The 12,796-nt window shown below is 43.2% G+C and overlaps 2 protein-coding genes and 2 pseudogenes across 2 annotated transcripts; 2 read left to right on the plus strand and 2 right to left on the minus strand.

Moving 5' to 3' along the window:
• Window positions 1-1,573, minus strand: part of LOC128724225 (nonsense-mediated mRNA decay factor SMG8-like) — a 1,839-nt pseudogene extending 266 nt beyond the window's left edge.
• A 405-nt stretch (window positions 1,574-1,978) lies between these two features.
• Window positions 1,979-2,494, plus strand: LOC128724226 (dual specificity protein phosphatase 14-like; the record flags this gene model as incomplete). The annotated part of the gene is made up of 1 exon (XM_053817989.1): window positions 1,979-2,494. A coding segment is annotated over one exon (516 nt), but the record flags the coding sequence as incomplete, so codon positions are not given.
• Window positions 2,495-3,879: 1,385 nt separating this feature from the next.
• LOC128724227 (nonsense-mediated mRNA decay factor SMG8-like) lies at window positions 3,880-11,609 on the minus strand (annotated as a pseudogene).
• Window positions 11,610-12,014: 405 nt separating this feature from the next.
• LOC128724228 (dual specificity protein phosphatase 14-like) lies at window positions 12,015-12,530 on the plus strand (the record flags this gene model as incomplete). The annotated part of the gene is made up of 1 exon (XM_053817990.1): window positions 12,015-12,530. A coding segment is annotated over one exon (516 nt), but the record flags the coding sequence as incomplete, so codon positions are not given.
• Window positions 12,531-12,796: the final 266 nt, after the last annotated feature.

Raw genomic sequence — 12,796 nt, forward strand, 5'->3', positions numbered from 1 at the left:
TGCCAAATCGCGTCGCAGTACTCTTTCAGCAAGAAGCAAGTTTAGCGCATCCTGGTATTTTGTTTCGTGGAATGAGGTACCATAGTGTGGTAGTCGCACATCCTTGTACTTGATAATGGCCAACTCCAGCCCATGCTCGCATATTTCACCGAAGAAATGTTCGTCGATGTCGACAATATCATGGAAATTCTGCAAATAAGCGGCCTGAAACAAAACGTGCAAGTGTGTTTGAGTTAGCATATTTGTCGCAGTGTCATTTTTAGAACATACTTACATAATCTGTGTCGTAGACATCGTAGTACGGATCGTTCGGGTGTTCGATAAACAGTTCATTCATCAATTTAAACATCTCAAACCAAGCGCCTGTGGTAGGGAGCTGTTAAATGTTACAAAAGTTATGTCGGTAAGACGGATATGAATATAATGCGCAAAAATGTTTGAAATAATAAGCACATTAGCATTAGCAATCAACTTACAGCATAATGTGTCCTGATTCTTTGTCTTGATTGGTTATCGCTTTCGTCAAATCCACATTCCAAACCATCGTCGACGTGATCCTGTATCAATCCCAAAATGCTTCTTGCGTTGGGTTCTTGAAAGGAAATTTGTATTTCAAGGGAAAACCAAACAATCATACGGTTTCGACTGCTCCAGGATGACCTGCTCATCTTTTTCAGGTAACATATTCCCATGTTGTTCCGCTGTTGTTTGAATTCGTTGTAGAAACAAACTGCCTGTGTTTTGGTACCGAAAACAGGGACATTGCACTATTGTTCGCAATGATGAATTGATTTCGTAGTGTTTTGTTGGTAAAATCTTCCACTTTCGTTTCAAGTTCTTCAATATCTTCCGCGGCATGCTGCTTGCTGTCACTGTTGAGAAGATTGAACATAAAGAGCAACCCTGGGCTGCAAAGAAGACACTTTTTACCCATGAATGAACCAATCTTTGCTGCTTTCAGCATTCTGGAAAGAAACTTCAGGACATATTTTTCACGAATAATTTTCAACGATTTGAATATGGAAAGATATGACATGCCGAACGACATTAAGGATTCTACGAGATGGAACACTTGCAGCGCACCCTAGCAAAAAGGGTGCGGATTGTACTATTGAATTCTATGAAGTTCAACGGGGATTCAACGGGTTTTTTCCACTATTATCCGTTCGGTGAGCTCTAACAAATCAATGCTATCAATTGTGGCATCGAAATAAAGAAACACCGGGTTTCCTTCTGTACGAAAGTAAAATTTCACTTTTCCCTTGAAAAAAGTAAACAAACATTAGCAAAAATATTGCTTTCCCGAGTTGTGGTGCCATACGACAGTACATCTATTTCAGGTTCTTCTGCGAGCTATGGATGAACGTTTAACAGATCAAAATCCACCAATTTATTACAATGAGCCTCTTTCGATTTTCCCAACACTCCAACTATTATCATTGTTTTATCGATTTGGAACAACTTCTTCCTGTGTGCAGTAAAGTTAAATAGATAAATGACGCGTCGTACGCAGAAAATGTAGCACTCGCCTTACGTCCACGTTGGAAAATGTAAAACTTTCGAATGGTTTCATTTTGTAAAATAATCCTCGTATGCTTCTTTGTTGTTGAGGTTTTATCACACTACGATACTGGATTCCCCAGCTTGATGGGGATTCCTGTATGGCACCGTAAATAGCAATAATATTCAGTTGCGAGTCAATATTTGTTTATCATCCTTGACCGTCAAAGTGTCAAAAAATATTTTCATATTATACAATGCTCGTCATAGCATGCCATGCTCATCTATCTCTAAAGTAAATAAGGAAGAGAGAACGAAGAGTAGGCACCATTCATTTTGTGTCTGTTGCAAACGATATACGTTGCAATATTTTAAAATGTATTCAGATGTACGGAGATTTTCAAGGCTCCAAAAACTCCTTGATTATAGTGACAAAGACTTCGTGGAAATTATCCCACAGAAGGATGTATTTTCACAAATAGTTGAAAACCTCTACCTCTGCGGTGGAGGTGCCAATGTTGACGTGTTGCAAAAAAAGGGAATAACATTGATAATCAATGTTACAACCGAAGCCGAGTTAGACGATACTGAACTCCCTGCGGAAAACACACGGTATCTAAGGATCCCGGAACTAAATAGGCATGAGACAAATCTGGAACCCTACTTCCATAAAGTAGCCGACATGATCCATCAGGAACGCAAGGCCGGTGGCGCTGCTCTAGTTCATTGCGTAGCAGGAATGAGCCGTTCAGTGACATTGTGCCTGGCGTACCTGATGAAGTACGGCCAGCTAAGCCTAAGGGACGCGTACGATCGCGTCAAGACCGTGCGGGCTCAGGTTGAACCCAACGAGTCTTTTATGTTACAGTTGCTCGGGTTCCAACATAAATTGTTCGGCGATCGATCCACATTCATGGATCTGCCGAACTATTGCGGTTTGGACTATATTTTGATGGACATCCGGAATTCCCGGAAAAACATCGCGCGTCCTTAGATCGGCATTCTTAATTAAATGCTAGATCTGGGGATGGGGTTGGGTGGGTGGTGGGAATGTGGGGATGGGGTTGGGTGGTTGGTGGGAATGTAGGGATGGGGTTGGGTGGGTGTCGGGTTGGGTGGATGGGGTTGCTGGGTGGTGGGGGGGCTGGTGCAAAATAACGGGTAGAAATTTCTGATACTAGGGTGCAGAGGAAGGGGGGGGGGGGAGGTTGTTGGGTGTGTGGGAGAGGGTTGTTGGGCGTTGGGGGGAGGGGGTTGTTGGATGCAATGAGGGACGTATACATGGGGTGACGTTTTTACCCGTTATTTTGCACCTGCTCCCCTTCCACCCAACAACCCCCACCAACCCAACAACCACCATTCACCCAACAACCCCTCCCCACCAACACAAAAAAATAATATACAATATAATATATCTTATAAATCAAAATGAATGTTTGTATATATATATATATATATATATATATATATATATATATATATATATATATATATACATATATATATATATATATATATATATATATATATATATATATATATATATATATATATATATATATATATATATATATATAGATATATATATATATATATATATATATATATATATATATATATATATATATAAATAAATATATATACACATAGATATATATATATATATATATATATATATATATATATATATATATATATATATATATATATATATATATATATATATATACACACATTTGTTTATTTATTTATTTATTTATATGTGCCTATGATCGCGCTTCAATGTGGTTTCTAGTGAACCGATTTGCACCAAACTTGGTACCTTTGGAAGAATACTATCTGGCGCGCTCATGATAAATCGTTGGCCTACGAGACATTCATATTCAACACCGATGGATATTTTCAAGCTAAAGATTATGTTAAGCTCAACACTTTTTGCCGAATGAGGATTGACTTTCTTGCGGTTGCGAATTTTTTCATACGATGCCGCCCAAAATTACGCGTGTTCTAGCCGCACGCTCACATCCCACGGTAACAGAAAATTCGACCCAAACAAAAACCCACTTTGCACATGTTCTGGCAGGCCTGTACTGTATGTGTAGATGGAGCTCGATCCTAGGCACACCAGTGACCAGAAAGGAAATCTTGGAAGCAGTCCCACCGGACTGGTGGTATGCAGCATACCCGGAAGATACTCGGTAGTAGAAGGTAGCCGGGTTGGCCCGTGTGGCTGTTCAATTTCGGTAGACGAAGATGCACCAGCGATACCGGGTGTTTCCCCTCAGATTGCCTCCTTTCTCTACGTGTTTGTCGGTCATCCATTTGAGCGTCATTATTTGCAAGCTCATCTTCATCTCCTACAGATACCAGCCTCATGTTCTAAGCGGTTCGACCAGTACTATCGAAACACATGAGGTTGGAAAAGTTTTTGTTGATAAATTCCGCAGCACGAAAGTCGCTAATTGAAGGCTCGAATAAGGGAAACTGTACACGTTCAAGACGGTTGCAGTTGCTACAGCTTTTAGCTATAATTTGAAAAAACTCGTAATTCGCCTGTCGTATTATGTAGGATCAACTGTTTATGCTTCCCTAGCACGCATGGGTTACCGCGCAAACTAAGAAATTCACACTGCTGTTTACCATTTTGCCAAATCGCGTCGCAGTACTCTTTCAGCAAGAAGCAAGTTTAGCGCATCCTGGTATTTTGTTTCGTGGAATGAGGTACTGTTCGCCCAAGATGTTCAACCTTAACGAACAATTGGTTTCGTTAAGGAGTTATTTGTTTGACAGTCCAGCGAGTGATGATTTGAGTGAATAGTGAGTTGCCACTCCCGTGAGTGGCACTCAAAAATTGTATAAAAACTAAGAAAATTAAAGGAATGGCCTCTTTGCTATCTTTGCCTTTCGACACCACAAGCAGCGAAATTGTTAATTAAGTGATCCGAAACTTACGCGAACGTTCATGGTGCCGTGACCAGGATCGTGTGAGTATCTGGTTATAAAATCGCGAGTTTCGATCGATATTGTGTTACCGCTTGTAGTTGAATTATCGTTAAGCATACAGCTGTTTTTGCCGCATCACGCAAAACACTGTCAAACGCATACATTCACAAGCATATAGTGCATTCACATAGTGCTAAGCATTCACATAGTGCCAATGAAGCCCACGGTGTTAGCATCCCGGCGGACAATTTTGCTAGTGTCCATTTCGCGATATGAAAAATTTCTAGAGGATTTCGTTGCTGAACGGGACCAAATAGAGGTAGAAACCCGACTTAGGAAGTTTGAACGATTATGCCAAGATCTTGAAGATATCCAGCAAGGGTTGGAAGATTCCGCTTCCACTGCCGAAGAAATATCGCAAAATGCGGCTTTGAGGGAGAATTTCGAAAGTAGAACAATACAGGTGCAATCGAAATTGCAGGCGCATTTACGGTTAGTGCAAACATCTTATGCCCAAACGACCACCGGATCGAATCCGCTCAAGGGTATTAAGCTTCCCACCATTGCACTGCCTGAATTCAGTGGAGATTATATGCAATGGTTGACATTCCGCGATACGTTTGAGTGCCTCATACATGCAAACGGAGACTTACCGGCGATACAAAAATTCCACTATTTGCGCGCCGCTGTGAAAAGAGAGGCGGCTCAAGTGATAGAGTCAATCACCATAAGCGCGGCTAATTATGATTTAGCGTGGAACACATTAACTGAGCGATACTCCAATGAATATCTGCTTAAAAAACGCCATTTACAAGCCATGTTTGCCATTCCTGCTGCACAGAAGGAAAGCGTAGCATCACTGCACCATCTTGTAGATGAATTTGAGCGACACAAAAAGATATTGCAGCATTTAGGAGAAGAAACGGGCACTTGGGGTAGCATTCTCGAACATCTACTTTGTACTAAGCTGCCCATAATTACATTACGCGATTGGGAGGAACACGCATCGAGTGATACTAACCCGAAGTACGACGGTTTAATTTCGTTCCTACATCGTCGTATGCGTGTATTGGAGACTTTACTAGTAAACAACCGTCAGACGTCGCAGGACAATGACTCGAGGAACTCACGGCGAATAAAATTTCCTCGCCATGCCAGTTTTGCTGCTACATCGCATGATGCGCAAAAATGTAAGTTATGTAATTCTGCGCACCATCTTGTTAAATGCCCGCGTTTCGAACGGATGGAACCGAAGGAGCGTCATCGATTTGCCATGACCGCGCATTTGTGTTTGAATTGTCTGCGGAAAGATCACATGGCTCGTGATTGCCCATCACAGTACAAATGTCGTTACTGTAATGCTACACACCACACTAAATTGCACTTCACACACACTAATACAAGTTACACCTCACCACCACACCAGACACCCTATGCCACTAGCGATCCCACGGCCATAAACAACACACAACGCACGTTTGCGGCAGCACTACAGCAAGCATCCAAGCAGGTCTTGCTCCAAACTGCGTTAATACATATAATTGATGAGTTCGGAATCGCTCATCCTGCGCGAGCTCTCTTGGACAGCGCATCTCAGACTAATCTAATTAGCGATCGGCTCGCTCACCGACTGCGGCTGAAGAAACGAAAAGTGAACGTTACTATCGTTGGAGCAGGCCAATCTGCAAAAACCGTACGGGAATCTGTGCATGCCCAAATTGTCTCCCGATGCAGTTCGTTTGCAGTGAACACCGATTTGTTGATGGTTGACAATTTGATGATGAATCTCCCAACGCGCGATATAAACACCAATGATTGGAATATACCATCTAGTTTGCCTTTAGCGGATCCCTTGTTTTATAAAGCTGCTCCCATAGACATCATTCTGGGCGCACGCCATTACTACACATTTTTTGAGAATACAACGCAGGTCCGTCCAGCACCTCATCTACCCGTCATGATGAACAGTGTGTTTGGCTGGGTAATGACCGGCACAACTGCCGTTGATCACTCTGTATCTCAACCAGATTCTACCACGTCGTATACAACCGTCTGTATGACCTCCTTGGAGGAGTCGTTACAACGATTTTGGAATTTAGAGGAACTTACCGTAAATGATACATACTCACCGGATGAACGATATTGCGAAACCTATTACAAGGCCACCACGGAACGTGACGACACCGGTAGATATATTGTTCGCCTCCCAAAACAGCCAGACTTCGACGAAAAGCTCGGTATGTCTAGATCTCAAGCTATTCGTCGCTTTGAGCTGCTTGAGCGTAGATTGGAACGCGATTCAGCACTTCGAGAGGCGTACCAAGCATTCATGAAGGAGTATTTGGAACTGGGGCACATGTCTCCTATAAGCACTGAATGTGACGATACAGCTGCTTATTATCTACCTCATCATACAGTTTTTAAGGCATCAAGTTCCACAACGAAGGTTAGAGTTGTATTTGATGGTTCGGCTAAAACGTCCACTGGTTTCTCGTTGAATGAAACATTACGAGTTGGACCTATAGTTCAAGATGAACTCATCGACATCATTTTGCGTTTTCGAACTTATAAGATCGCTGTCGTAGCTGATATCGCAAAAATGTATAGACAAATTGTATTGCATCCAGACGATCGACGATTAGTTCGCATCTTCTTCCGTTTCTCACCACAATCGTCGATTAGATTGTACGAGCTGAATACGGTAACATATGGTTTGGCTCCATCCTCGTTCTTGGCCACCCGCACATTATTGCAGCTTGCAGACGATGAAGGTGTAGATTATCCACTCGCTACACCCGCTCTAAAAAATAACTTCTATGTTGACGATTTCATCGGTGGTGCGAACAGCGTAGAGGAAGCCCGTATGCTTCGCCAACAATTAACCGAGTTGCTCTCCAAAGGAGGATTCGAACTTCGAAAGTGGACATCTAACTGTTTGGACGTGCTTACCGGCCTACCAGCGGAACATATCGGTACACAATCTTCCCTGCAGTTTGTTCCGAACGAAACAGTGAAGGCACTTGGCATCGCTTGGAAGCCCGAAATGGATACTCTGTGTTTCGAGTCGACGCCGACAATTAATAACACCCACCTCACCATGCGGTACATATTGTCAAACATTGCTCGAATGTTTGACCCCCTTGGATTGATCGCTCCAGTAATCATACGCGCGAAATTGCTGATGCAGGAGTTGTGGCTTCAGAAAATTGGATGGGATGATCCGGTACCAGCGCAAATCTGTAGCAAATGGAAATCGGTTACTGACGACTGGCAAGATCTGGCTGACTTCCAAAGCGATAGGTATGTGCTCTTATCTAACTCCAAAGTACAATTGCATACGTTTGCAGACGCATCGGAGAATGCATATGGTGCCTGCATTTACGCGCGTTGCGAGGACCAGCAGGGGCAAGTACGAGTCACTCTGCTCGCGTCGAAATCCCGGGTAGCCCCACTGAAACGTATCACATTGCCGAGATTAGAACTTTGCGCTGCTGTATTAGGAGCACATCTCCATCATCGTGTTAGACGAGCCATGAGGATCGACGAAACCATATCGTTTTTCTGGTCAGATTCTACGGTGACTTTGAACTGGATTGCGTCTCCCCCGAACACCTGGAAAACATTCGTGGCGAATCGCGTTGCAGAGATCCAGAATTATTCACATCCCCGTCAGTGGAGACACGTCCCCGGCTCATCAAATCCTGCCGACCTGGTGTCTCGAGGAATATCAGCAGCTGAAATGCTAAAGAGTTCTATGTGGAGTTGCGGTCCTGATTGGTTAGCATCAGCTCCGTCCCAATGGCCTGCATCGAATCCAACACTGGCTGCGGAAACTGATATGGAAACTTGTCAGATAAGCGCTGTGATCACTAATGTACAGATCACTCACTCTTGGTTCGAATTAACATCGTCATACACCAAGCTTTTACACATACTTGCATATTGCACCCGTTTTATACACAACACAAGACACAAAACACGTACACAACAGTCAACACAATTTGCCCCCGCTACATTGTCGATTACTCCCATGTTTATGGAAGCTGCTAAAATCGTACTATGTAAACTGCCGCAGCAAGACGAATTTTCATCGGAGATCCGGCTACTTGAAAGGGGAGAAGTCGTGGGAAAACATTCACCTCTACGACGATTGAATCCATTTCTCGACGAAAACGGTATAGTGCGCGTAGGAGGGCGTTTGAAACTTGCGCAGCTTCCCTATCAATTTAAACATCCCATCGTGCTCCGCAAGAACCATAAGCTAGCTCATCTCGTCGCGCTGCACTTTCATGAAAAGCTTATGCATGGCGGAGGAAGACTACTACTTTCCCAGATTCGAGAAGAATATTGGCCACTTGATGGGCGACGTTTGGTAAAGAGAATCGTGAGGAATTGCTTTCGTTGCATACGGCAGGACCCGCCAGTGATGCAACAACAAACTGGTCAACTCCCGTATGAACGGATCACTCCGAGCCGACCGTTTTCGATATGTGGAGTAGATTACGCCGGCCCATTTTATCTTAAACCAACTCACAAGAGAGCTGCTGCCGCTAAATGTTACTTGTGTGTGTTCGTATGTTTTGCAACCAAGGCAGTTCATCTGGAGCTTGTTGGCGATCTCACCACTGCCGGATTCTTAGCCGCATTACATCGTTTCTCATCCCGTCGCGGATTACCATCGGATATACATTCCGATAACGGAAAAAACTTTGAAGGTGCTGCAAACGTACTTAATGAACTGTTTGAAGTGTTTCAGAACGAGCAACAACAAAACAAAATTGCATCTCACTGTGCCGACATGGGAATAACTTGGCATTTTACACCACCTAAGGCGCCACACTTCGGTGGATTATGGGAAGCAGCGGTAAAGACTGCCAAAAGACACCTCTACAGGCAGCTAGGCAGTACTAGGCTTTCTTACGAAGGATACAGCACCATTCTGCAGCAGATAGAAGCAGCAATGAACTCGCGTCCTTTATTGCCGCTAACGGATGACCCCAATGATTTGGCGGCGCTTACACCTGCTCACTTCTTAATCGGCACATCAATGCATGCTGTTCCCATACCCGACTACACTCGTTTGAAGGCATACACTTTGGACGAATTACAAAACTGGCAATTGCTTGTTCAACGCTTCTGGAAGCATTGGACAACCGAGTATCTGCAGGAAATGCAGAAGGAAAACCGGATAGTGAATCGTAGTGAGATAATACCTGGCCGAATGGTCATTCTTGTGGACGATTCACTTCCTAGTACCAAATGGCCACTTGCGCGCATCGTCGATATACACCCTGGACAGGATCATCTTACGCGTCCAATTACCAAAATATGTTTACTCCCCGTTACGAAGCCATCAGCTTAGTAGTACGTGCATCCTGTTTTGGCTTTATTATGACGTTTTGTCATGGGGGGGAGTATGTTCGCCCAAGATATTCAACCTTAACGAACAATTGGTTTCGTTAAGGAGTTATTTGTTTGACAGTCCAGCGAGTGATGATTTGAGTGAATAGTGAGTTGCCACTCCCGTGAGTGGCACTCAAAAATTGTATAAAAACTAAGAAAATTAAAGGAATGGCCTCTTTGCTATCTTTGCCTTTCGACACCACAAGCAGCGAAATTGTAAATTAAGTGATCCGAAACTTACGCGAACGTTCAGGTACCATAGTGTGGCAGTAGCACATCCTTGTACTTGATAATGGCCAACTCCAGCCCATGCTCGCATATTTCACCGAAGAAATGTTCGTCGATGTCGAGAATATCATGGAAATTCTGCAAATAAGCGGCCTGAAACAAAACGTGCAAGTGTGTTTGAGTTAGCATATTTGTCGCAGTGTCATTTTTAGAACATACTTACATAATCTGTGTCGTAGACATCGTAGTACGGATCGTTCGGGTGTTCGATAAACAGTTCATTCATCAATTTAAACATCTCAAACCAAGCGCCTGTGGTAGGGAGCTGTTAAATGTTACAAAAGTTATGTCGGTAAGACGGATATGAATATAATGCGCAAAAATGTTTGAAATAATAAGCACATTAGCATTAGCAATCAACTTACAGCATAATGTGTCCTGATTCTTTGTCTTGATTGGTTATCGCTTTCGTCAAATCCACATTCCAAACCATCGTCGACGTGATCCTGTATCAATCCCAAAATGCTTCTTGCGTTGGGTCCTTGAAAGGAAATTTGTATTTCAAGGGAAAACCAAACAATCATACGGTTTCGACTGCTCCAGGATGACCTGCTCATCTTTTTCAGGTAACATATTCCCATGTTGTTCCGCTGTTGTTTGAACTCGTTGTAGAAACAAACTGCCTGCGTTTTGGTACCGAAAACAGGGACATTGCACTATTGTTCGCAATAATGAATTGATTTCGTAGTGTTTTGTTGGTAAAATCTTCCACTTTCGTTTCAAGTTCTTCAATATCTTCCGCGGCATGCTGCTTGCTGTCACTGTTGAGAAGATTGAACATAAAGAGCAACCCTGGGCTGCAAAGAAGACACTTTTTACCCATGAATGAACCAATCTTTGCTGCTTTCAGCATTCTGGAAAGAAACTTCAGGACATAGTTTTCACGAATAATTTTCAACGATTTGAATATGGAAAGATATGACATGCCGAACGACATTAAGGATTCTACGAGATGGAACACTTGCAGCGCAAACAAAAACACCTTGGCAAAAGGGGTGCGGATTGTACTATTGAATTCTATGAAGTTCAACGGGGATTCAACGGGTTTTTTCCACTATTATCCGTTCGGTGAGCTCTAACAAATCAATGCTATCAAATGTGGCATCGAAATAAAGAAACACCGGGTTTCCTTCTGTACGAAAGTAAAATTTCACTTTTCCCTTGAAAAAAAAAATAAACAAACATTAGCAAAAATATTGCTTTCCCGAGTTGTGGTGCCATACGACAATACATCTATTTCAGGTTCTTCTGCGAGCTATGGATGAACGTTTAACAGATCAAAATCCACCAATTTATTACAATGAGCCTCTTTCGATTTTCCCAACACTCCAACTATTATCATTGTTTTATTGATTTGGAACAACTTCTTCCTGTGTGCAGTAAAGTTAAATAGATAAATGACGCGTCGTACGCAGAAAATGTAGCACTCGCCTTACGTCCACGTTGGAAAATGTAAAACTTTCGAATGGTTTCATTTTGTAAAATAATCCTCGTATGCTTCTTTGTTGTTGAGGTTTTATCACACTACGATACTGGATTCCCCAGCTTCATGGGGATTCCTGTATGGCACCGTAAATAGCAATAATATTCAGTTGCGAGTCAATATTTGTTTATCATCCTTGACCGTCAAAGTGTCAAAAAATATTTTCATATTATACAATGCTCGTCATAGCATGCCATGCTCATCTATCTCTAAAGTAAATAAGGAAGAGAGAACGAAGAGTAGGCACCATTCATTTTGTGTCTGTTGCGAACGATATACGTTGCAATATTTTAAAATGTATTCAGATGTACGGAGATTTTCAAGGCTCCAAAAACTCCTTGATTATAGTGACAAAGACTTCGTGGAAATTATCCCACAGAAGGATGTATTTTCACAAATAGTCGAAAACCTCTACCTCTGCGGTGGAGGTGCCAATGTTGACGTGTTGCAAAAAAAGGGAATAACATTGATAATCAATGTTACAACCGAAGCCGAGTTAGACGATACTGAACTCCCTGCGGAAAACACACGGTATCTAAGGATCCCGGAACTAAATAGGCATGAGACAAATCTGGAACCCTACTTCCATAAAGTAGCCGACATGATCCATCAGGAACGCAAGGCCGGTGGCGCTGCTCTAGTTCATTGCGTAGCAGGAATGAGCCGTTCAGTGACATTGTGCCTGGCGTACCTGATGAAGTACGGCCAGCTAAGCCTAAGGGACGCGTACGATCGCGTCAAGACCGTGCGGGCTCAGGTTGAACCCAACGAGTCTTTTATGTTACAGTTGCTCGGGTTCCAACATAAATTGTTCGGCGATCGATCCACATTCATGGATCTGCCGAACTATTGCGGTTTGGACTATATTTTGATGGAGATCCGGAATTCCCGGAAAAACATCGCGCGTCGCTAGATCGGCATTCTTAATTAAATGCTAGATCTGGGGATGGGGTTGGGTGGGTGGTGGGAATGTGGGGATGTGGTTGGGTGGTTGGTGGGAATGTAGGGATGAGGTTGGGTGGGTGTCGGGCTGGGTGGATGGGGTTGCTGGGTGGTGGGGGGGCTGGTGCAAAATAACGGGTAGAAATTTCTGATACTAGGGTGCAGAGGAAGGGGGGGGGGGGAGGTTGTTGGGTGTGTGGGAGAGGGTTGTTGGGCGTTGGGGGGAGGGGGTTGTTG

The sequence above is a fragment of the Anopheles nili genome, chromosome 3 (assembly GCF_943737925.1).
Source record: "Anopheles nili chromosome 3, idAnoNiliSN_F5_01, whole genome shotgun sequence".
NCBI lineage: Eukaryota > Metazoa > Arthropoda > Insecta > Diptera > Culicidae > Anopheles > Anopheles nili.